The 24,440-nt window shown below is 57.0% G+C and overlaps 2 protein-coding genes across 3 annotated transcripts; both read left to right on the top strand.

Annotated features, from left to right (window-relative positions):
- The first annotated feature begins 537 nt into the window (after positions 1 to 537).
- Positions 538 to 8,620, top strand: LOC130265804 (aquaporin-2-like). The gene is made up of 4 exons (XM_056515125.1): positions 538 to 1,006; positions 5,059 to 5,223; positions 5,833 to 5,913; positions 6,697 to 8,620. Exons 1-4 carry the CDS (start codon positions 644 to 646, stop codon positions 6,910 to 6,912), a joined length of 825 nt encoding a protein of 274 aa, XP_056371100.1. The 5' UTR covers positions 538 to 643; the 3' UTR covers positions 6,913 to 8,620.
- Positions 8,621 to 12,632: 4,012 nt separating this feature from the next.
- On the top strand, positions 12,633 to 17,222 carry AQP5 (aquaporin 5). 2 transcript variants are annotated; one of them, XM_056515127.1, is made up of 5 exons: positions 12,633 to 13,242; positions 14,748 to 14,909; positions 15,169 to 15,252; positions 16,067 to 16,689; positions 16,748 to 17,222. In XM_056515127.1, the coding sequence occupies exons 1-4, from the start codon at positions 12,880 to 12,882 to the stop codon at positions 16,250 to 16,252; spliced, it is 795 nt and encodes a 264-aa protein (XP_056371102.1). In that variant the 5' UTR covers positions 12,633 to 12,879; the 3' UTR covers positions 16,253 to 16,689; positions 16,748 to 17,222. The 2 variants fall into 2 exon arrangements, with proteins under 2 accessions (XP_056371102.1, XP_056371103.1); XM_056515128.1 differs by having other exon boundaries at positions 16,729 to 17,222.
- The last annotated feature ends 7,218 nt before the right edge of the window (positions 17,223 to 24,440 follow it).

The raw sequence follows: 24,440 nt of genomic DNA, 5'->3' as shown, positions 1-24,440 counted from the left end.
GGAGCAGGGAAGGAGAGCAGGAGAAAAGGAGCAGAAGGGGAGCAGGAGAAGGGGAGCAGGAGAAGAGCAGGAGAGGAGCAGAAGGGGAACAGGAGAAGGGGAGCAGAAGAAGGGGAGCAGAAAGGGAGCAGGAGAAAAGGAGCAGAAGGGGAGCAGAAGAAGGGGAGCAGAAGAAGGGGAGCAAAAGAAGGGGAGCAGAAGGGGAGCAGGAGAAAAGGAGCAGAAGGGGAGCAGAAGGGGAGCAGAAGAAGGGGAGCAGAAGGGGAGCAGAAGGGGAGCAGGAGAAGGGGAGCAGAAGGGGAGCAGGAGAAAAGGAGCAGAAGGGGAGCAGAAGGGGAGCAGAAGGGGAGCAGAAGGGGAGCAGAAGAAGGGGAGCAGAAGGGGAGCAGCGCTGCCAGCTCTGCTGCAGGCTGACCCATGACCCCGAGCGTGGCGAGCGCCACATTCCCCGGCCCTCACAGAAGGGGCAGGATCTGATGTTCCCTCAGCTGGAACACAGAAGGAAAAACGCATCAGATTTCCTGGGGCCGTGCCCCCATCCCCTCCAGCCGGCCCTGTGCCCCCCCAGGTATATAAGCGCTGCGCAGGCCGCCCTGGGTGGCAGAGCAGGGACACTGGGACACGGCTCACCCGGGGCAGCAGGATGTGGGAGCTGCGCTCCATCGCCTTCAGCAGGGCCGTGCTGGCCGAGTTCCTGGCCACGCTGCTGTTCGTGCTGCTGGGGCTGGGCTCGGCGCTCAGCTGGCCGGCGGCGCCGGCGCCCGGCGCGCTGCAGGTCGCGCTGGCCTTCGGGCTGGCCATCGGCACCCTGGTGCAGGCCCTGGGCCACGTCAGCGGCGCCCACATCAACCCGGCCGTCACCCTGGGCTGCCTGCTGGGCTCGCAGCTCTCCCTGCTCCGGGCCCTGTGCTACGTGGTGGCCCAGCTGCTGGGGGGGGTGGTGGGCGCTGCCATCCTGCACCAGGTCACCCCGGCCAGCGCGCGGCACGGCCTGGCCGTCAACAAGGTGAGCGCTGGCCGGGGCACGGGGGGACAGGGGGCACACTGGGGGCACGGGGGGCACGGGGGGACAGGGGCACACTGGGGGCACGGGGGGACAGGGGGCACACTGGGGGCACGGGGGGCACAGGAGACACACGGGGGACATGGGGAGTGTGGGGGCATGGGGGGAACACTGGGGACACGGGGGGAACACTGGGGACACACTGGGGGCACGGGGGGCACAGGAGACACATGGGGGGCATGGGGGTGTGGGGGGCATGGGGCACGGGGGACATGGGGGATGTAGGGGGCATGGGAAGTGTGGGGGGCATGGGGGGTACACTGGGGGCATGGGGGACACTGGGGGCACATGGGGGGCACAGGGGGAACGGGGGTACACTGGGGGCATGGGGGACACGCTGGGGGCACGCTGGGGGCACGGGGGGTTCGCTGGGGACATGGGGGGACAAGGGGGGCACAGGGGGCACAGGGGACACACTGGGGGCATGGGGGACACGGGGGGTACGCTGGAGGCATGGGGAGCATGCTGGGGGCACGGGGGGACACAGACATGGGGGGCACGCTGGAGGCATGGGGAGCATGCTGGGGACACGGGGGGACACGGACACGGGGGGCACGCTGGGGGCTGCACTCAGGTGTTGCTTGGGGTGAAGGAGCAGGAAAGGAGATGTTCAGAAACAAAGGCAAGGACTCTTGTGAGGGTCCAGGTTTGGTACCCGGGATGAGCAGGGCAGGGAAAGCATCAGGGGTCAATTATCAGGGACACGGGGGTGCCACAAGGGAAGGGCCAGAGCAGAGGACCCACAGGGAATTAGGGTGGGAGTGACTGAAAGGCAGGGACAGGGCATGGGGTGGACTCAGGGAACAGAACAGGGGCTGCATTCCCTAGTTAGGAAAACCTTTCTGGGTCTCCACAACTGGGCACGAGCTTTGGGCTGCCAGGAAGGGGCTTGTGGCCAGCAAATGGAGCTGCTGGGGCCAGGGGCTCCTGCCCCAGGCTGCCACAGCAAGCCCGGCTGGAGTCAGGGGGTCTGGGGTCTCTGAATCCTTCAGAGAGAAATCAGAGTGCAGGGGTTGAATTAAAGCCTTTGGATGGGTTGAAGTACATTAAGCCACTCACACATAAAGCAGAATTTAAGCAGAATTAAGTCAGTAGTTTTAGGGTGAGCTCTGATGCTTTTAGCAAGTGAAAGGTTTCAAATGTCACAGGAGCAGAGAGTGTTCTAGTGAAGGTTTAAACACACTGAGATCTTCAGTGGGGGCTCCAAGCCCACAGTTGTAGACATAATAGAGCTGTAGTAAGAATATTGCTCACATTTTTCAGAGAGAGCAAGATAAATTGTGTGCATAGTTCTGTACGAAACCTGAAGCGCTAAGAAACTGGAATTCTAATAGTTAAGGAGTGGTGGTCTGAGTTTGCACCTTAACTTGTTGGAAAAGTCCTGTATAAGATGATGAGAGTTGGTGCTTTTAGCCACTTGCTTTTAGCCATTTGCTCTTTGCCAGGTTTTTGCTTTGCTGCTGCCACTGCATTTGCCATTGCTTGCCAGCTGAGACTGATGTGCTCTGTAATAAGATGTGCTTTGTAAGAAATAACCTTTTTGACTGTTAGCTGCTTTGCTTATTTAGAAGATACCAAACAAAGTAGGAGCCAAGAGCTCCAAGTTGGTGCCCTGAGCACTGGAGGTTGTGACCTCACGAGCCTGTCTAGGTGTTCCAAATCCTGGCTGCTCTGAGGCAGAATTCAGCTCAAGAGTGCTTCAGTGCAAGCAAGAGAAAGAAATCTTAGCCAGCAAGAGAAAGAAATCTGGGAATGCTGCACAGATGTTCCACAGCAAACCCAAATATACAGAATATCAAATGGGGTTTATAGGGTTAAGGTGGATTGAGAACTGACCAGTAAAACTATAAGCTGAAAACTAGCCAATTACTTTAAGGTTTTAGGTAAAGAAGTGGCCAATCACCTAGGAAAGATAAAGACCAGTAGAAACTCCAAAAGATAACAAGGGATCCACAGGGGGGTGAACATTTCTCTAGCGTGAGTCATCCCAAGGAAGGATTTCTTCTCTTAGGGGAGAAAGTTCCAAGGGGGCCCTGAAGGGGCCTCTGAACCTCCACAACCAAAGACCCTCTGGGGCCAGCCAGGAAGGCACATGGATGGTCTAGGGGAGGTGTTAGGGCAAGGGCTGGACTTGATGATCTTGAAGGTCTCTTCCAACCCAAAATTCTGTGAGTTCTATGAATCTGAATGGCACAGCCCAGCTCCAGAACCCTGATGCTCCAAGGGTCCTGCTAGGAGCAGGGATGAAGGCAGGGCTCATCTTCCTCCTCTGGTTTTAGGGCTAAAATTTCCTTTTCAGGAAATTTTAGGAAATCCCTTTTAGGGGATTTAGGATTTAGGAAATGCCTTTAGGGCTAAAATTTCCCTTTTAGGAAATTTTAGGAAATCCCTTTTAGGGGATTTAGGAAATCCCTTTAGGGCTAAAATTTCCCTTTTAGGAAATTTTAGGAAATCGCCTTTAGGGGATTTAGGAAATTTAGGATATCCCTTTAGGGCTAAAATCTTCCTGAGATCAACCAAGCATTTCCCATTGAGCTACTTCTTCCACCTGGGAAATTTTTCCTCTTTCCATATTGGTGCCAAAAATGTCCCCTGTTTTTAGGGCTAAAGCCAGAGGAAGGATCCAGCTGGCCACAGACACCTCCCCTGGAGTCACAACCATCTCATTTTTCCCTGGATTCGGGGGGTCCCAGTGGTTTAAGGACACATCCAAAACACCAGCTCTGCATTCCTCTTGTCCCAGTCTCATCCCAGTTTCCCCTCTGGTGTGGTGCAGGCAGCCTTGTCTGGCTCTGCCTTGGCAAAGCCACAATCTCCAGGTTGCTGGATAGCGGGGAGAGGAGAGATTTGGGTCTAAATCCCAGATTTCCATTAGATCCAGCTCGTTGTTTCCCGTGGTGATGGTGGGATGGTCGCAGCAGATCCAGCTGGTTCACCCCAAAACAAACCCATTCCCTAAAGCTCCACAGGGATCTCAGGCTGCCTTCAGGCAGGGAAAAAAGAAAGCCAGGGAAGCTTAGGAAGCCATGGGGGATTCTCCAATGGTGTCCCAGCCTCCAACATCCCTTCCCCACCGCACATAACAACAGGAGGGGGAAAAGGAACTGAAATTCGGGGATCCAGTGTCCCCTCTCCATCCCAGGGACCAGCAGGGCAGCAGCAGCAGCTGGGCTGGGAAGCAGCAGATGGAAATCACCTTTCCCACAGCAGGGAGGCACTGCCAGGACTCAGCCACACCGCCAGAGTGATTAAGAGGGTTAAAAAGAGGGATTGTGGTTTAATCTGAACGAGGGCGTTTAGGCTGGTAATGACCGAGGGTAATAAAAGCAGGAGGTTTAAGGGAGACTCAGACTGCTCCAGCTCGGTTGGTTTGCAGATTAAACCACCTGAAAGTGGGAACTGGGGATTTCAAGGAGGTTTTTTCTCCTCTGGGCTGTTCATTGTGTGGCTGCCTGCACAGATTATCCCTGTGCATAAAAAGGGATGGGAATGCTGGGGAGGAGGAGGAGGAGGAGGCAGATCTGGCTCTGGAGCTGAGCAGGAGGGCAGTCAGGACTTGCTGGGAGCACCAAACTGTGGGATTGGATTTGGGGGGACACAGGGAAAGAAGGGGCAGAGCTGGAGGAGAGGGGGTGCAGCCAGGAACAGCTCCAGATCAGAGCTGACAAATTCTCTGCGCCAAAAAACTGGGGAAAGGGAATTTTCTTCTCTTTTCTCTTTTCTTCTCTTTTCAATGTCTTCAAAACTTGTAGACTTTTCCAAAAGGCATTTTGAGTACAAGGAAAAGAAAAAACAAATGGAAAAATACCAAACAAAAGCCAATAAAGTTTCCTGAGAGATCAATCAAGCGTTTCCCACTGAGCCACTTCTTCTATCTGGAAAATCGTTTCTTCCTGGTGCCATTTCCTTTGGCTCCCCCTGGATTTGGATCCATCCCCCATATCCCCCATCCCCTCACAGAGCTGAGCCCTGGAATGCTTTTCCTCCCGTTCCAGCTGAACAATGAGACCACGGCGGGGCAGGCGGTGACGGTGGAGCTGTTCCTCACCTTCCAGCTGGTGCTGTGCGTCTTTGCTTCCACAGACGAGCGCCGGGAGGACAACCTGGGCTCCCCTGCCCTCTCCATCGGCCTCTCCGTGGCCGTGGGCCACCTCCTCGGGGTGAGTGCACCAGCCAAAACTCGACACTTCTGGGCTTCTTTCTTTATCTTCGCCCAAAGTTGGTTCGGCTGCGTCTCCAAGCTTCACGTGGTTTTTCAGTAGAGAGAGGGAAGAGTCCCACCAGAGCCATGGCAGAGTTGTGGCCTGAGCTCAGCTTTTATTTGGCATGAAAACTTGATTTTCTGGACTCTGCCTCTGCTTGAGCCCCATGGGGAGTTCCAGGGATCCACGGGATCTCTCCTGTTGGCAGCTGAGCCTGGGATGAACGCTCAGGGAAATCCCAGCTGGGTCCCAAGCAGCCCCCACACCCCGTGCACACAGGAAATGCTGCTGCATTGTCACAGCACACCTTCCATCCTCAGAGCCCCCTGTGGCCATGGGGCTGCTCCCCTCTTGCCCTCCGAGGCAGGAGAGGGAATTTTCTGCAGCGCTGGGGACGCACAGCAGCCGCCTCACGGTGCTGACTCAGGTGGTGGCGGCTCCTGGAATCCCTTTTCCTGGAACAGGAATGCTGGAGGGAGAAGCTCAGGGGGATGAATCACCCCAATGACACCCCAGCATTTCTGAAAAAGTGGCAGGAGGGTTTAATGCTGAGTTGATTCCCGGCAGATCCGTTACACCGGCTGCTCCATGAACCCCGCCAGGTCCTTCGCTCCCGCCGTCATCGTCGGAGACTTCAGCGACCACTGGGTGAGACCTTGGCTCTGGGGAGGGCTTGGGTGAGGCCCCCAGACTGCCAGTAATCCTTCAAACTCCTCAAGCCAGACAAATTCCCGGCATTTCCATGCCAGCTCCCAGCTGCAGGAGAGATGGAGCGATTAGGAGCAGGAGGTGGAGCTGCTGGTGCTTAATTGGCTTTTCCAAACTCCAAACTGGGAGCATTGCAACAGGATCGGGGCGTGAGGTCTGCTGACATGACTTAGCACAGGGAACAGAACCATGGAGCGTGGAGCTGCTGCCAACAGGGGAGCTGTGCTGTTCCTGGATCTAAGTGCACCTCTGGGAGCAGTCCCTGGCTCCCCAGGGAATGGCTGTGGCTCTGAGCCCGCCAGAGCTCCAGCAGCGTTTGGCACTGCTCTCAGGCCCAGGCTGGGATTGCTGGTGGCTGTCCTGAGCAGGATAAGAAGCTGGATTCTGAGGATCCTTGTGGGTCCTTTCCAGCTCAGCAGATCCCATGATTTTCCTGTTGTCGATGTGTTCCAAGGTGTTTGTCCCAGACGGGTGCCTCCTCCTCCTCCTCCCACAGCAATCCATGAGTGGGTAGGAAAATGCTCCTCCAGATGATGCCACATCACTCAGCACGTTCTCAATGGGCCTGTCATTACTGCAGAGCCTGAGCAGAGGGGGAATGGTGGAAGAGGATGGTTGGGAATATCCAGGCACCGACTGTGCGCGCTGCTCCAGGAACGAACCCAAGCTCTGGAACGCCCCCACCCTCCCAGCCAGGCTGACCCCACCCTTCTCTCCCCTCAGGTGTTCTGGGTGGGCCCCCTGATCGGGGCAGCGGCAGCTTCCATCCTCTACAACTACGTGCTGTTCCCGCAGGCCAGGTCCCTGTCGGAGCGCCTGGCCATCCTGCGGGGCTGCGAGCCCGAGCCGGACTGGAACGAGCGCGAGGCGCGGCGCCGCCAGTCCGTGGAGCTGCACTCGCCCCAGACCCTGCCCAGGGCCATGTCTGACAAGGTGTAGCCGCCCTCCCCCCGGGCCCGGGCCGGCTGCAAACCTCTGGTGTGGTTTGGGCATCTCGCCTCTGCCCGCTGTCCCTCGGCTCCTCCCGGGCGCGGAGCTGGCTCCTCTCCGGGGATGCTGTGCTGGCCCCGCTCACCTCCTGCCCCAGCTCTCCCCACCCCGGGGGCTCTGGTCTGGGGCACAGCCAGGAAATCCCAACCCTGCAGGAACAAGGGATCTCCCCAGGATTCTCCCTTCCAGCCCCCTGGCAGGACTTGGAGCTTGGCTGGGGCTGCTCCCTGAAGAGTGTTCATTACCCTGGGTGTGGAGGTTGCCACCCCATGTCTCACTGCTGCTGCACTCTGCTCCCACCTGCGGCCCCTGCTCGGCTCCTGGCTCACACACGGAGCAGGGACAGGAGCAGGGACAGGGACAGGAGCAGAGCCAGGGGCAGGGACAGGACCAGGAGCAGGGACAGGAGCAGGGACAGGGGCAGGAGCAGGGACATTCACTCTGAGCTGTGGGCATCACACACATCAGTGTCAAAGGGACCAAGGTGCCCCTTCCCACCCGCCACGGACACAGAGCTGCTCCCACTGCGGCTTCCCAGGGAAGGTGGGACTGGAAGCGTGGCCACGAGGGGGGAGCACCTGCAAATTCCCTCTCCTGTGAAACAACAAGCCCAGGTCACAGCCCGACCTCAAACCCACCTGGTTATGAGGCCTGAGTTGTCCAGGGTTGTCCTTCCTCTCTCTCCCTGCTTTTCTCTTCTTTCCTGCTCCCCTCCGACGCTCAGATCACCTGAACAGAGGAAGGATTTCACACCCAACGTGTTTCAGGTGTGAAGGATCAGAATCATGGAATGGGTTGGATGGGAAGGAGCCTCCAACCCCACCCAGTTCCACCCCTGCCATGGCAGGGACACCTCCCACTGTCCCAGGCTGCTCCAAGCCCCATCCAGGCTCTCCTTGGACACTGCCAGGGATGTGAAATCTTTCCCAGGTTCTCTGGGAATTCCATTCCAGGGCCTCCCCACCCTCACAGGGAGGAATTCCTCCCCATCTCCATCACTTGCTTCTCACATCCCCTTCTCATGGCTGCATCACTCCAGACCCTCCAAACCCCTCCCAGCCCTTCCCTCTGCCCTGGCAGGACCTGGTCATGGTCCTCAGCCTGGCCAAGGAATTTGGGATGGTCTTTGGGTGAACTTTGCCCTTTCAGCCATTGATTTAACCCCATTTCACTTGCCCTGCCCCAGGTGAATCCCAGCAGTGTCAGCCCCACCAGGATTTCCCTGGAAAGGATTTTACTGGGAATATTCAATGAGGCTGGGCCCAATTCCCAAGCACAAGGGATGATTTATGGATCATTCTGGAACATTTCCCTCCCCCCACACCACCAAGGGATGCTCTTCTCTCTGCTGCCAGGCCCCATCCCCTCCTCCCACCACATCCACCCTGCCTTCCTCCCCGTGCTCTTCCTCAGCTCTTGGAGTGACAGGGGGGGAGCCCAGCTCTGATCTGGCCCAGCCCTGTGTTTGTCCACAGCCAGTCCATGCAAACACCCCAGAGGGCTCTGCCAAGGCAGCACTCCTGGCTTGATCCACCCAAAAACTGGGGTTCTGCTCCCCTTTGCTCCTCGATGGTGAATTTGAGTTTTAGCTCAGAAGAGGCTTCTCAAAAACTCCCTCTGTTCTCAGCAATGGCAATAAAATCATGTTTTAAATCAATCCCAGCGTCAAATTGTATTTCTGTTATCAAATGCTCACTTTTAAAAGTTGTATGGGGTTTTTATGCTTTTTAAAGGAAAATGAATCCATGTATGTGTGCAGGAAAATCCCAGCAGGCTTTTCCAGAAGTCACCCTGGGCAAGTTCTTCTGTAGAAAAAGCCACAGCTGAATTCAGTTATTTATTCAAATTAATGTTGATGTGTTCAATGTCTCTTCTCCAGATCAAAGCATTTCATTCATTATTTACCCTGACAATGTTTAAGTCTCACAGGGCCTGAACCTGAGGTTTAATGTCTGATAATGGCTCTCCTCTTTCACAAGTGCTTTAAATTCCCTTTTAGCCCCTGAATTTAGACAGGGGGATCAAATACTGGCACATTTATGGGAAACACTGACACATCTATGGTAAATAATAGATATAAAAACCTCCTAGGCCCAGGGGCAGAGCTGAGTTCTCTGCTTGGGATTTCTTGGCTGGCCTTTCCAAGCTCTCCCAGAGCCAATGCCAGGGGCTGTGTGAGCCCCAGCAGCCCCTCCCTGCAGTGCACAGCCCACCTGGGATCAGCTGCAGCATCACTCCCCATCAGTGTTTTTGTGGATCCCGTTGTAGGTGGAGAAACATTTCCCAGGCAGGTTTTCCCTGAGGAGGAGGCAGGGCAGGAGCAGGCTCATGTCCCAGCTCTGCAGCCAGGGCTGAGGAAGCTGCAGGGCAGGGGAAAGTGGAAACCACCAGCCCCAGGTGTCACCCCTCAGCTTCAAAGGAATGGCTCAGATAAGAGGGACCCTTAAAGCCCCACCTGAGTCACCTGCACAGGTGCATCCCAGAGCTTCCCTCAGCCCCCAAGCTGAGCAGCACCAGGGCAGAGTTTGCTGCTCCTGCTCTGTGATATTTCACTTTTTCCTTATCAATGCCTCCTTACAAAACCCAGGAGCTGAGCTGGCAATAAACACCTTTTCTCTTAAATAACTGAACCAAGGTCTTTGGATCATCTAATCCCAGCCCACGCCTTTAGCTCATAGGTTGGACTGGAAATCTCAGAGATCTTTCCCAGCTCAATTGATTCCATGGTTCTGATCCCAGTTCAGGCAGAATTGGTGTCTCCTCTTTGGGACAGCCTGCTGACATGACTTATTTTTATTCCTGCCTCTATTTCTGGGCCAATTTTAAGGTCCTTGGCTGAGGTGTGGAGGCAGGTGAGGAGGAAATCCCAAACCCTGGCTCAGCAGTGTTTGTAAGCTGAATTTGGAGCAGCCTCTGCCAGGCCCCGAGGGGCAGCACAGAGCTGAAGCCACCAGAACCAGCGAGGAAATGCAAATGAACAACTGCAAATTAGCAACTGCGAATTAACAACTGCAAATGAACAACTGCAAATGAACAACAGCCCCGTGCAGGCTCTGACAGCGAGCTGGGTGACTGCAGGGACTGGCACTGGGTTACACACATGGCCTGGGTGAGGCAGAGCCAGGGTGGCCCCAGTGAGGATGAGGCAGCAGGAGCCTTCCTCCCACCTCCTCCCCACCTTGGGGACCTCGGGGTCCCCCCCCCTGAGTGCTGGACTGGGGCAGGTTTGGTTGTGTTGTTTGTGATGCCAGGAGGAGGATGAGGAAGGAGGAGGAGGATGAAGAGGAGGAAGAGGAGGAAGAGGAGGAAGAAGAGGAGGAGGAGGAAGGATGACGAAGATGAGGAGGAGGAGGACGAGGAGGAAGGAGAAGGATGATGATGATGAGGATGAGGAGGAGGAGGAGGAGGAAGAGGAGGAAGGAGGAAGGAGGAGGAGGAGGAAGAGGAGAAGGAGGAGGAGACAGATGAGGAGGATGAGGAGGAAGGAGGAGGATGATGATGAGGATGATGATGATGAGGATGAGGAGGACGAGGACGAGGAGGAAGGAGGAGGATGATGATGAGGATGATGATGAGGAGGAGGAGGATGAGGAGGAGGAGGAGGAGGAAGGAGGACGAGGAGGAGGAGGATGATGAGGATGATGATGAGGAGGAGGAAGGAGGATGAGGAGGATGAGGATGATGAGGAGGAGGAAGCAGGCAGCCAAACCTGCCCTTGCCGCCAGCGGCTGCTGCTGCCGAGCCCTGCAGGACGTGTGAGGCGCGGCGTGTGTGACCCCTCCACGTGGGTGTCCGTCTGTCAGCACCCGGGAACCAGCGCCTTGCCCAACTCCATTAAACCTGACACATCCAACACCTGCAGCCCAGCCAAGCTGCTGGGGTGGCACAGAGCCACGGGCAGCACAGGGAGCCTTCCAAACTCCGGGGAGCCCTGCTCAGAAAAGGTTCCAGACTGCCTGGGGAAAGGAGGCTCTGCCTCGTTGTGTTTGCCAGAAGTTTCCTCTGCCATTCCCAGCCCTATTTGATGATATCCCCCAGCCAGCTGCAGGGTTTTGTTTGTTATTATCCACGCCTGGGAGGCTGGACGAGCAATTTTTGTCTTTTCAGCCAAAGCCAGGAGTGTGCTGGAGGAGCCAACAGCAAAATGCAGCCACCACCAAGGGAGATCCAGGATGGGGATGGTTTGAACAGGGAGCATTTTATCCAGCTGGAGCCACAGACAGGGCTGAAGGGAAGTGGCAAGTAATTATGGCAGCTGGAATTCAGCCAGGGTGCCTTGAAATACCAGCTTGCAAAACTTTCACCAAAACACGCCAACGGAGCAGGTGTTTCGAGGATAACAGATCTGGGCTTTGACTCTGCAGCCAGCCCTGGGATCTGCAGATCCGGGAGAAAACCATCAGGAATTAAGGCTGTAACAGATCCTCAGTCCCTTGAGGCCCTCCAGGTCTGTTTTGCTCAGGATTTTGGGTACTAAGGAAGAGAAAAGCTCATTTATTTCCAGCCCTGGACAAGTCCCCTCTCCTTGCTCTGGACAGGAATCCTCCTGGTGTTTGAGCTCCTAGGCCTGACTCCTCAGAAGGCAGCAGTGAATCCAGCTTCTTGGATTTAGGGAGGATTTTACCAGTGTCCTGCAAAGCTTTGCTCCCTGAGTGCTGGAGGAGCCTGGCAGCCAGGGGCAAACCCAGCTGAGCATCCCTGGGCAAGGAAACGTGGATCAACCGAGCAAGGAGAGCAGATCTGGCACCCAACCCCACCTAAACAACAAATCCTGGCACGAGGCTGCGAGAGAACCAAGAATTCTTTGTTAAGTGTCACCTGAGACCTTTTCCACCCCAAAACCTCCGTCCCCAACAGCTCCACGAGCTCAGCCCTGAGAGCCTCCCCCGCCACTCCCTGCCAGCCAAGCGCCTGCAGATTGGGTTTGGGATGGAGGGCAGCGCCCCAGGAACGTGCAAGGAGATGTGTAAACACAGCCTGTGTCCGTACAGAGCCTGTGCTTGGTGCTGGCATTCCCAGCAGCGAAATCATTGCTCGTTGAGCAAGAGCTGGAGAGGCAGAAAGAAAAGGAAAGGGCGCAGGGTGGCAGGGGAGGAGACGTCATCCCGGGCTGGGAGCAGCCCCCAGTGCCAGCGCTTGTTCCAGGGTTTGGGAAGGAGCAGCAGGGAGGAAAGGGAGCAGAGGCTCCACCTGCTCTGCACCAGGAGCTCTCTCCATCCCATTTCTCCATCCACGCACCGCAAGGAAGCTCCCGCTCGTCTCCAGCTCCCAGGCAGACAAAACTCTCCCCAAACCCTCCCCTGCTCCCCGGACAACTGCAAACCACTTCTTTCCTGGAGCTGAGCCCTCTTGACAGCCTGGGAGAAGCTCCAGGTGTTTGATTTTCCTTGGGATTTCAGGGTCCCGTGGAAGTGGAAGGCAGCCGGGACTGCTCCTCCAGCCCAGCAGGGTTTTCCAACAGGAGCAGTGTGCGAGCTCGGGGAGGAAGGGAGGGAGCGAATATGAACTGCACCTGTGCTAATGAAACACCCAGACCTGGCGAGAGGCAGTAAAAGGGAAAAGCAGAGGAGGGAGCTCAGCCTCGTTATGCAACCTGGTTATTTAACGACCACAGAGACACCCTATAGGGGCTGTTTGTTTGCAGAGGGAAAGGAGAGAAATGCCACCAATATCTGAGTCACTGGTTCACCAGGAGGCTCCGAAGACATTTTCAGGTGGAAACTTTTGCAGGTTCACATGGTAATTTGGGAGGACTGGCTAATTCCCCGGCTCCGCCCACCGCCCTGTAACACAGCTCCTGCAGCTCTTGCATATATAGATAGGTATGGCCCTACACCTGGCTGCACACACCACAGCCCGGACCCAGAGCAACCCTAAACCTTCTTCCTCCCTGGCTGACCTCCACCTGCCCCCACCATGAAGAAGGAAATACTAACCCTGGCCTTTGCTCGAGCCGTCTTCGTGGAGTTCCTCTCCACGCTCATCTTCGTCTTCATCGGGCTGGGCTCGGCGCTGAAGTGGCCGTCGGCGCTGCCCAGCATCCTGCAGATCGCGCTGGCCTTCGGGCTGGCCATCGGCACCTTGGTGCAAGCCTTCGGCCACATCAGCGGCGCGCACATCAACCCGGCCGTGACCATCGCCTTCTTCGTGGGCAACCAGATCTCGCTGCTGCGCACGCTGCTCTACGTGCTGGCCCAGCTGGTCGGGGCCATCGCGGGCGCGGGGATCCTGTACGGCGTCACCCCGGCCAACACCCGCGGCAACCTGGCCATCAACGCCGTGAGTCCTGCCCGGGGGCGCCTCTTCTCCCCTCCTCCACTTCTTCCCTTCTCCCCTTCTCCACTTCTCCCGTTCTCCCCCTCTCACCTTCTCATCTTCTCCCCTTCTCCACTTCTTCCCTTCTCCCCTTCTCCCGTTCTCCCCCTCTCACCTTCTCATCTTCTCCCCTTCTCCACTTCTTCTCCCCTTCTCCCTTCTCTCCTCTCACCTTCTCATCTTCACCCCCTCTCCCCTTCTCTCCTTCTCTCCTTCTCCCCTCTCCCCTCTCATCTTCACCCCCTCTCCCCTTCTCTCCTTCTCCCCTCTCCCCTCTCCCTTGCCTTTCCTCCGGGCCGGCTCGGGCAGGACGATCCGTCGGGACGGATCCCGGGCGCTCTGCTCTGTCCCGCACGCACGGCGGGCTGGCAATGGGACGGGAGCGAAGCCGAGCTCTGACATGACGGCTTTATTGTGCGGGTGATGAGTGGGATGTTTTTCCCTCCTTTAATGAGGGCTTCCTCTGTCCCGAGGGCCCCGTGAGTCACCCGCGCCATCGGGATGTTGCCGAGTGCAGCTCTCCAGATGGAGATTAGCGCGGGATAGGAGCCGTGCCAGCGGCAGGGGGCAGGGAGGGAGCGGAGCCCAGTCAGACCAGTACGGGCACGGGGAGCAGGAGCCCGCTGGAACCAGAGCGCTGGGGAAACTGGGGATGGGCAGAGTGGTGGGGGAGAGCTGGAGAAGGAGCGAGGGGCAGGACGGTGTCCAGGGGCTGCTCCCAGGGGAGGAGGGGGGACAGCGGGACCCTCTGAGATAAGCGGGAATGCGGCACAGCCTGAAAGCCTCGGGGCAGCGCTGGGAAAACGCCTGGAATGACAGAGCTGCAGCTCCAGGCACGGACAGTCCGACCCCTGGGAGCAGCACGGACGCTCAGAGGGCTCGGTCCTGCGATGAGGAGCTGCAGTGCCTCTCATTCCACAGGTTCTGCATCCCAAACAAGCCAGATTTGGATAAAAAACGAGCTGCGATGGGTTGGGTCACTCTGTCCTTCCAGTGCCCAGTGGGGCGAGTCCCCCCGAGAGCCCCCAGGGCTTTGTGCAGTCCCTGGGACACAACAGCCCATCCCAGCCACGACCTTCATCCCAACCCTCACCCTCCATCCCATCCCAGCTGCTCCTCATCCTCCTGGGCACGCACTCAAAGGTGCAGGGCAGAAATCAAGGTACAACAGCCTACAAGGATCAAGGAAATGCAGGAAAAAAGGGATTTGGTGGGGAAGCCCTGAGTGCTGTGGAGAGAGATGTGGAAAGGCCAGGGAAGGGACAGGCTGGGGGAGGAGACAGATTTTGGAGAATTTCAAAGAAAGATCATTTCTTTCCTTGCAGAGGAAGCCCAGGGAGCTCAAGCAGGGGCCCTGGGGGGCTTCTCATCCAACTTCACCCCCCAAATCTACCAGCAAAGCACCCGGGAGCCCTTTGGGTGACACCGAGCCCTGGGGAGGGTTAATCATTGCCACTCCCGTGTTCCAGATCAACACCAACGTGACCCCGGGCCAGGCCCTGGTGGTGGAGATCATCCTGACCTTCCAGCTGGCCGCCTGCATCTTCGCGTCCACCGACAACCGGCGCAGCGGCACCGGCTCCCCCGCGCTCTCCATCGGCCTCTCGGTCACCGTGGGCCACCTGGTGGGGGTGAGGCTGAGCCCAGGCTCGGGCTCCTGGGCTGCCCAAAATGCCCTGGTGCAGCTGGGCCTGAGGGGGCTGCTCTGGAGGAGGAAACGGGGAGGTCTCGGGGCTCTGTCGTGGTGCGGGGTCGGCTGGGACAGACACCGGCAGGGGCACTGGGGCAGGGACACTGGGGCAGGGGCACTGGGGACACTTCAGCCCGTCCCTGCTCGCCAAGGGTGGCTCTGAGCTGCTCCTTAACCCGGGCTTCTCTCCACTGCTCCAGATTTACTTCACCGGCTGCTCCATGAACCCCGCGCGCTCCTTCGGGCCCGCCGTCGTCACCAGGAGGTTCAGCCCCGCGCACTGGGTGGGTGCTGCTGGCACTGGGGACAGGGACAGCTGGGCCACACGGGGACAGGGCCTGCCCTGGGCATGACAGGGGTGGGGGTTTCAGAGCCCAGGCAGGGAGGATTAAAAGGGGCTGGAGAAGAAGGGAGGTTTTGCCCCCTGACGCATCGGGAACAGTTAATCCCCTGGCACAGAGAAACGAACCCATCCCAGGGTGGGTTGGGTGGGAACAACCTGAGATCTCATCCAGTCCCACCCCATGCTGTGGGCAGGGACACCTTCCAGCAGCCCAGCTTGCTCCAAGCCCCATCCAACCCAGCCCTGGACGCTTCCAGGCTCCGAAATCAGCCCTGCTGCCCTCTGAGCACCGTTGGTTCATCACCTGAGGGGAAGGATGCCCAGGAGAAGCCCAGCCTGGCCTTTCCTCTCACCAGCACTTCCTGCAAGCTCAGCCCCAGACAGAGCAGGTTTGGCCCCCAGCGAGCACAGGCTGAGGGGATTCAGCCCAGGGAGTCTCTGACTGGTTTTCCCCTCTGTGTGCAGGAGGTTTTCAGCCCAGGGAGTCTCTGACTGGGGTTTCCTCTCTGTGTGCAGAAGGTTTTCAGCCCAGGGAGTCTCTGACTGGGGTTTCCCCTCTGTGTGCAGGAGGTTTTCAGCCCAGGGAATCTCTGACAGTGGTTTTCTCTCTGTGTGCAGGAGGTTTCCAGCCCAGGGAGTCTCTGACTGGTTTTCCCTTCTGTGTGCAGGAGCTGTGGGGCAGGGGTGGGTGGTGGTGCCCTGGCTGCAGCTGCAGCCCCAGGAGCTGCTCTCACCCTGCCCCTGCTGCTTTCCAGGTGTTCTGGGTCGGGCCCATCCTCGGGGCTTGCTTGGCCTCGCTGCTCTACTTCTACATCCTGGTGCCCTACTGCATGAACATGTCCGACAGGGTGGCCATCATCAAGGGCACCTACGAGTCCGAGGAGGAGTGGGAGGAGCAGCGGGAGGAGAGGAAGAAGTCCATGGAGCTGACCCCGCCGTAGGGCAGCGCAGGGAGGGGAGCCCCACTGGAGCTCCTGTGCCCCACTGGAGCTCCCTGTGCCCCACTGGAGCTCCCGTGCCCCACTCAGGCTCCTGTGCCCCACTGGAGCTCCCGTGCCCCACTGGAGCTCCCTGTGCCCCACATGAGCTCCCGTGCCCCACATGAGCTCCCTGTGCCCCACTGGAGCTCTCTGTGCCCCACAGGAGCTCCCGTGCCCCACTCAGGCTCCTGTGCCCCACTGGAGCTCCCTGTGCCCCACTGGAGCTCCCGTGCCCCACTCGAGCTCCCTGTGCCCCACTGGAGCTCTCTGTGCCCCACTCAGGCTCCTGTGCCCCACGGGAGCTCCCTGTGCCCCACAGGAGCTCCCGTGCCCCACAGGAGCTCCCGTGCCCCACGTGAGCTCTCTGTGCCCCACGGGAGCTCCTGTGCCCCACTGGAGTTCCCCGTGCCCCACTCAGGCTCCTGTGCCCCACTCAGGCTCCTGTGCCCCACTCAGGCCCCTGTGCCCCACTGGAGCTCCTGTGCCCCACACGAGCTCCCTGTGCCCCACTGGAGCTCCCGTGCCCCACTCAGGCTCCCTGTGCCCCAAAGCCAAAGCCAGGCAACGCTGCAGCTCAGACTCTCATCCGAACCTCCCCGGGGTGCAGGGCCGGGCTCTGCCTGTGTGCAGGGAGCCCCTGCATGAGCTCCAGAACCTCTCCAGCTTCCCCACAGCCACAAACCTTGAGCCACCTGCAGGACCTCACCTGGCCCAGGTGTGGGAGCACCTGGGGGAAGGGAACCGCTTAGGGCAGGGGGTGCAGCTCCCCCCGGCCCAGGGGCTGCTCTTAGATGCTCTTTCGCCTTTCCTGGTGCTGGGAGTCCTTTTTATTCCCAAAGAATGAGAGTTTTTTTGGATTCTGTGTTGAGATCTTTGTATTATAGTTTATTATTTATTTGCGAATAAAGGAAAGTTTAAAAAGAATATAAATCCTGATTGCAGATCAGCTCAAGTCTCAAAGTTTAGGAGGGAAAAAGGATTGAGCTGGGCACAAAGTGATCCCAAAAGGCTGGGGAAATAGCAAGGGCTCAGACCCTAAATCCTGTGGGAGCTGCTTTGGGAGGGCAGAAGGTGAGTCCTGGGAAGGATGAGTGGGCACTGGTGATGGATGGGGAGGGGCAGCAGTGCAGGGCAGCTGGGAGCCCACCCTGGGGCTGCCACGAGCAGGAGGGATCCTTGGACCCTTCCCACACGGCCCGTGGGACTCCAGCCCTACCAGCTCTCCCAGAGGCTCCACAGTGCCCTCAGAAACTGCCCCACAGCTCCCCAGCCCCTCAGCTGTGCCAAACCCACACCTGCACCTGACCTTGTGCTCCGGCCCTGCTCTTCCAGTTCTACCACAACCCGCTGGCACAGCAGCTCCCAGCACAGGCACCGGGACAGGGACACTGGGAGAGGGACACAGGGACACTGGGACACAGGGACAGGGACACTGGGAGAGGGACACAGGGACAGGGACACAGGGACACTAGGACAGGGACAGAGGGACAGAGACACTGGGACAGGGACACAGGGAAAGGCACAGGGACACAGGGAAAGGGACACCAGGACAGGGACAGTGGGACACTGGGACAGGGACACAGGGACAGTGGGACACTGGGACAGGGAGAGGGACAGGGACACAGGGACAGTGGGACAGGGACACCAGGACAGCGACAGCGGGACAGGGACACAGGGACAGGGACACCAGAACAGGGACACAGGGACAGCAGGACAGGGACACAGGGACACTGGGATACCAGCACAGGGACAGGGACACCAGGACACTGGCACAGGGACACCCTGGCCCAGCCCAGGCTCACCCGACCCCAGCCCGGAGCGTGCAGCCTCTGCTGGGGGATGGGCAGCCTCACCTGGATTGTGGCCTCCTTGGACCCGCAGCCTCACCTGGATTGTGGCCTCCCTGGACCCACAGCCTCACCTGGATTGTGGCCCCCTGGACCCGCAGCCTCACCTGGATTGTGGCCTCCTTGGACCCGCAGCCTCACCTGGATTGTGGCCTCCCTGGACCCGCAGCCTCACCTGGATTGTGGCCTCCCTGCACCCGCAGCCTCACCTGGATTGTGGCCTCCTTGGACCCGCAGCCTCACCTGGATTGTGGCCTCCCTGGACCCACAGCCTCACCTGGATTGTGGCCTCCCTGGACCCGCAGCCTCACCTGGATTGTGGCCTCCCTGGACCCACAGCCTCACCTGGATTTTGGCCCCCTGGACCCCAGTCCCTGGGGAGCAGCGCCCTCACTGCCCCAGCTCTCCCCAGGAGGGGCTGGGGACCAGCAGGAGGAGGAAGGGAGGCAGAGGAGCCTTTGGGTCAGCAGCAGGAAATTAAACCCTGCAACCCCCCCAGACCAGCCTGAGGATGGGCTGAGGACCCCCCACGCCTCAGTTTCCCCTTTTGAAGGACATTGGGCCCCTTCCCACGGGGAGATGGGAAACACAGCCCTGGGGATCCCAGAGACGCCATCAGGGGCTGGGGCAGGGCAGCCCCCCTAAAGCACCCCAGCACCCTGGGGATGCACCCAAAGGGTCCCCAGACTGGGAATCCCGGCCATGCCCCTGATCCTGGAGCCCTGAACCCCATCCACAGAGCACACCAGAGCAGGGAGGGGGGAGCTGGGGACCACCACAGCCTCCCCCAGCTGTGCCCAGCCCCCCCAGTCCCTCCAAGGGATCACACTGGGGAAGGAGCCCGGGCTGGGTGTGAGCCCTCCTGGCATGAATCAGCTGCAGCTCCAGCTCTGTGTCAGCACTAAAACCACCCAGGGCCCAGCCCTGAGCCCAGCTCGGGCACTGCTGGGGGATTTGGGGTCAGTGGGACCCCAAAGCGGGGCAGGGGCAGCTGAGCCCAGCTCAGGAACGTGGAGCCTGGAGCTCCTTCCCCACCCAGCTTCCCTGGGGGTTTGGTCCAGGCAGGGAGGTGAATTTAATCCAGACTGAATTCTGGCATCCAGCAAACCCTGTGACCTCACCTGGCCAAGGGCAGGGCCCAGGGCAGGGCTGGGAAAGGCTGAGGTCCTCCCACCTGTCCTCACCTGTCCAGGAATGGCAACAGCAGCGCCTGAAAACCAATGGAGAGTTTATTATTGCTGCTTCTTTCACATTCCAGCTCCTTCAGACCAGTTTTTAATGAGATTGGAAGGCTGGGAGGCAGCAGTGCCCCTCACTGCCTGAGCAGAAATTGGCTTTTCACAGAAAAATCCACATTTGTTTCAGCAGGGACAGCAAGACCAGGTACAAACCTGTGTGCTCACAGCTCATTTACCTGCAGTGCTGCCCTGGTTCTCTGCTTCTCCCTACAAACAGGAGTTCCATTCCAGCAGCAGCATCCCATCCCATCCCATTGATCCCATTCCCAATCCCATTGATCCCATCCCATCCCATTGATCCCATTTATCCCATCCCAATCATTGATCCCATTGATCCCATCTCATCCCATCCCCATCCCACACAGCTTTATTTGGGGTATGAAAAGGTGACTGACACTTTATAACCAGCTTTTCTCACCCTCATTTAAATGCTTCTCACCAGGTGAAACCACTCCAAAGGCACATCACTGCCATTCCTCTGTGGTTTTGCTCTAATTAAGGGTTATTCCCTGAACATGCCCACGAGCAGCTGCTCTGCTCTAAGAAGATTTCACAGATAATTCCTCACTCCTTTTCCATCCTCAGGTAATCACTGCTCAGCTTTAAAAATTGGATTTTTTTTTTTTCCTTTCTGGAGGGAGGACAAGCCCAACGATTTTCACAGGTTGCAACAGTCCATAAACCTCACACTTCTCCCACATCAAAGGGCTCTCAGGTCTACTGAAGTCTAACTGAGGAATTTAAATTCCCTGAACCCCAAGTTTTCTGGACAGGGGAAGGAACCAGGGCCAGGAGAAGAAGCAAAACTCGGTGGGAATGGCCCAGTTAAGGATTTTTCTGTGGGATGCAGGAGCTGCTTTGTTTCTGCTCCTTGCAGAGGAAGAGGCCCAGCTCTGTCCAGGAGGGAGCAGGGACAGATCCACACCTGGGGGCAGCCCTTCCACCCTGCTCCCAGCTCCAGCTCTCCTGCATCCCTGAATGCTTCCCTTGAATCTCAGGTCCTGGAGAGCAGAGCCTGGTCTCACCTGGGAGCTCAGCCCTGGAGCTGGAAAGATGAGGAGAAAACAACCCAGGAAATCCCAGAGGGGGAGAAAAGCATCACAGAGGGGATTGAATCCCAGCTGGGAAATGTGAGCAGCCCAGGAAGCAGCTCCCTGCTCCAGGGGGATTGCAGGGCAGAGAGAGCTCAGGAGCTCCAGGAAGGAGCTGACCCACGAGACAGAGAAAGGGACAGAACCCAGGAGGCAGAACAGAGCAGAGAGCAGAACCCAGAATAGAGAATACAGAACAGAACCCAGAATAGAGAATATAGAACAGAACCCAGAATAGAGAACAGAACACAGAAAATGGAATAGAGAACAGAACCCAGGAGACAGAACAGAGCAGAGAACAGAACCCAGAATAGAGAATATAGAACAGAACCCAGAATAGAGAACAGAGAACAGAACCCAGAATAGAGAATATAGAACAGAACCCAGAATAGAGAATATAGAACATTACACAGAATAGAGAACAGAACACAGAAAATGGAATAGAGAACAGAACCCAGGAGACAGAACAGAGCAGAGAACAGAACCAAGATCAGAGAATATAGAACAGAACCCAGAATACACAACAGAACACAGAGCAGAGAACAGAACCCAGAATAGAGAATATAGAACACAGAAAATGGAACAAGAACAGAACAGAGTACAGAACCCAGAGGGAGAACAGAACCCAGAATACAGAATAGAACACAGAACATGGAAATGAGAACAGAACCCAGAAGAGAAAACACAGCACAGGACATGGAAATGAGAACAGAACCCAGAATACAGAATAGAACACAGAAAATGGAACAGAGAACAGAACCCAGGATACAGAACACAACCCAGAGCTCAGAATAAATACAGAACAAAGAACCCAGAGCAGGCTCCACAGCAGGAAACTTTATTCCTGCCAATACTGACATTTCCAGAGCACTTCCAGAACATTCCCAGGCCGCAGAGGAGCGAGCTGTGCCCCAGGAGAGCCCAGCCCAGGTGTTGCCATTAGTCAAGGCACAGGCTGTGCCAGCACCCACCTCCTCCAGAGCCTTCCTCCTCCTACTCAAGCTCTGCCCAGCCTGTTGTGCCATGAGATGCCTCGTTAGGAGCCAGGAAACAGCTCCCAGGCCACCAAGGGACAGCAGCCACCCTTCCTGTTGTCACCCCTGCCAGGAGCGCTGCCTCCGCCTGAGCAGCAGCTCCTGCCAGTTGGGTTTGGCTCCCTGGCTCAGCTCGTGGGGACCTGGGGGTCAGAGCAATGCTGGGCCAGGCTGGGCACCCCCAGTGCCACCAGTGCCACCAGTGCCCCGCAGGGCACCGAGACCCAGTGTGTGCCTGGGAGGGGCAGAACCAAAATCTGTGGAAAGGTGGGAATTGCCAAAAAAACACCCAGGACATTGAGGAGACGAAGGGCTGGAGATACCAGAGAGCAGGGAGGGCAAGAGGGGATCCAAAGGTTCCCACCAAACCTCCTAGAGCCCAAAAATGCCTCTTTAATAACGAGTTATCTGTTCTGTTCTGTTGGTAGTTTTAACAACTGCTGCTGTTTCTGCTTGTACGATTAGATGTATTAGTAAAAGAGCTGTTATTGCTACCCCCTTATCTCTGCCTCAGAGTCCTTGATTCAAACAATTAAAATACTTGGGGGGAGTGGAATAAAGTCTCTATTTCAAAGGAAAACTTCTGCCTTCATCGGCAGACACCTGTCCTTCAAACCAGAACAGAGGGGCAGCACCAAAATCCGTGGAAAGGTGGGAATTGCCCAAAAAACACCCAGGACATTGAGGAGACGAAGGGCTGGAGACACCCAGAGAGCAGGGAGGGCAAGAGGGGATCCAAAGGTGCTTCTGTTCCCACCAAACCTCCTACAGCCCAAAAATGCCTCTTTAATAACTCCCAACAACCTTAATGAGTCCCAGCTTAGCTTTTAACAAGTCTAATAATAACCCTTCAGCCCCAGAAACACCTCTTTGAAGGCAGAACCGCTGGGAGTTTTTAGCAGATGTCCCAAGGTGGGGAGAAAAGGGTGCCCAGGGCATCTCCTGCTGCCCTCTGCTGGGATTGTCCCTGGGGAAAGGAGAGTGGCCAGGAAAGCCCTCCAGCTGAGAAAAACCCCTCTGTGGGAAGGAAAACCTTCCCCGAGCCCAGCTCAGCCCCCGTGGAGACGAGGCTCTTCCCGCTGCCAAGTTTCCTCTTGCTCAAGGCTTTGCCTTGGCTTTCCAGGATCTGTTTGCTCTTAATCACCTTCCAAACAAAGTCCAAGAGCGGCTCCTCTGAGGGCTCCTGCTGGTGACATCAATAAAACCGAGCCTAAGGAGGAGGGAAGATAAAGGCGCCCCTGAGCTGGCCCAGCAGAGGGGCTGTGCTGGGAAGGTCAGGCAGGGCTTGCAGGCTGCAGAAAGCAACAGCCCAGCAGGCAAGGAGGGGATTAAACTCAGCTTTGTTAAACCACAGCCCTGGGGTGAGCCAGGCTTGGGCTGGGTTCCTCCAAAACAAAACTCGGAGCTCTGTGCCCCCACCCAGCTGCAGGACGAGCAGTAAAAGGAGGGCAAGTCCTCGAGGGGCCTCTCCCTGCACAGAGCTGAAGCTCCTGGAGAAACCTAATCTGGCTTTTGTCCCAGGCTGGTGACTTTTCTCAGCTCCAGCTTGGATCTTTCCCAGGCTGGGGATCTTTCTCAGAGACAAAACAAGGGAAGGTAGAAAGATAAAACAGATAAACACCTGGTGTTGACCACGGAGTCGTGTGTCTGGTGATATTTTGCACAGAGAATGTTTTCAAAGAGGTGTTGCCTTCTTTGAGCAATGAGTCTTTTCTGCTTTGTTTTTCACTCCCTTATATAAATGCCATGGCTTTTCAATAAATCCTTCTTGCTTGGAGTGCTGTTGCTGTGTTCTTTCACCACTTCCCAGCCCCACAGCAGCACAGAACCACTCAGGAAAACTGGGACCTGATCCATGGCAGAAACAACCCCTGAAAAATCATCACGAACCTGCAAAATAAACCAAATAAATCCCCTGGCATGAGGCCTCCAGGATCCAGGCCTGGCTCTGCCACTTGACATTAATCCTGCTTGGCAAAGGCCAGGGGAGCTCCTGTGCCCAAGAGCAAGGTGCAGCTGCAGCCTGGGATAAAGCCCTCTTGTGCAGGCAGGATTAGAAATGGGCATGGAAACAAACTTCAATGTCCAGCACTGTCAGCGTTTTTTAAAAAGCCAGAAAGAAAAAAATAATAAATCAATTCCTCTTCCCCAACTAATCTTTCAGCTTTTTCCAGTGGGGATTTTTCCCCTCCTGTCCAGGAGCTGGTTTCTCTGGGGACAGCGCAGTTGGTTTCTTGCCAGGCAAAGAAAATTAGACCTTTCTCCATTTTTTTTTTTTTTAATTCCTTATGTTTTAAGCTACTTGTTCCAACAGTCAATTATTTCTGCACTGAGAGCCCCTCACTTGGAGATCAGAGTCCACAGGAATTCTGAGAGCTGTTATCACCCTCCTTGGGAAGGGACATAAAACCCAGCTTGTTTTCTTATCTCCTGGAACCGAAAACCCCCGTGTGTGTCGCAAAGGAGCCCTGTAGGAACAGTTAATCAGGGGATAAAAGCGTGTTGGGTGTGCAAACACAACCTTATCCCGCTGCTGACATCAGGGCTTGCATCTCCAGGCTTTGTCCTGGACTTCAGCCACGTGGTGTTTGGATTTGGAGCTGGGCTGGGCAGAGCTCGGCTCTCCCTCTGCAGCAGCATCCCCAGCAACCAGAGCTGGGCTGGAGTTTGCTCATCCCTCCTGCACCACCCACCCCCAAATCTCCTTTCCTGCCATGGAAACAGCAGTGCACCTGAGATCTCCCCGTGCAGCAGCCTCATCCCCCAGGGTTTGCAGCAAAACCACTCTGGGTGCCCTGAACCAGAGCCCTCCCCGGGCAGGGAGCAGCCACCACCCTGGCACGACCCCAGAACTGCCATGGATGAACCAAACTGCAGCTCTGACCCCAGAACTTCCATGGATGAACCAACCTGCAGCTCTGACCCCACACATTCCATGG

Source organism: Oenanthe melanoleuca, linkage group LGE22 (genome assembly GCF_029582105.1).
Source record: "Oenanthe melanoleuca isolate GR-GAL-2019-014 linkage group LGE22, OMel1.0, whole genome shotgun sequence".
Classification (NCBI taxonomy): domain Eukaryota; kingdom Metazoa; phylum Chordata; class Aves; order Passeriformes; family Muscicapidae; genus Oenanthe; species Oenanthe melanoleuca.
Note: the sequence above shows the minus strand (reverse complement) of the source record. Positions and strands in the feature narration are given on the sequence as shown.

What these genes read in the sequence shown, in the direction of transcription:
- LOC130265804 (XM_056515125.1), top strand. Translation starts at nt 644, where the DNA reads ATGTGGGAGCTGCGCTCCATCGCCTTCAGCAGGGCCGTGCTGGCCGAG. An exon ending in ACGGCCTGGCCGTCAACAAG is followed by an intron (nt 1,007 to 5,058) that starts GTGAGCGCTGGC and finishes CTCCCGTTCCAG; the next exon opens with CTGAACAATGAGACCACGGC. An exon ending in CCGTGGGCCACCTCCTCGGG is followed by an intron (nt 5,224 to 5,832) that starts GTGAGTGCACCA and finishes GATTCCCGGCAG; the next exon opens with ATCCGTTACACCGGCTGCTC.
- AQP5 (XM_056515127.1), top strand. Translation starts at nt 12,880, where the DNA reads ATGAAGAAGGAAATACTAACCCTGGCCTTTGCTCGAGCCGTCTTCGTG. An exon ending in GCAACCTGGCCATCAACGCC is followed by an intron (nt 13,243 to 14,747) that starts GTGAGTCCTGCC and finishes CCCGTGTTCCAG; the next exon opens with ATCAACACCAACGTGACCCC. An exon ending in GGTTCAGCCCCGCGCACTGG is followed by an intron (nt 15,253 to 16,066) that starts GTGGGTGCTGCT and finishes GCTGCTTTCCAG; the next exon opens with GTGTTCTGGGTCGGGCCCAT.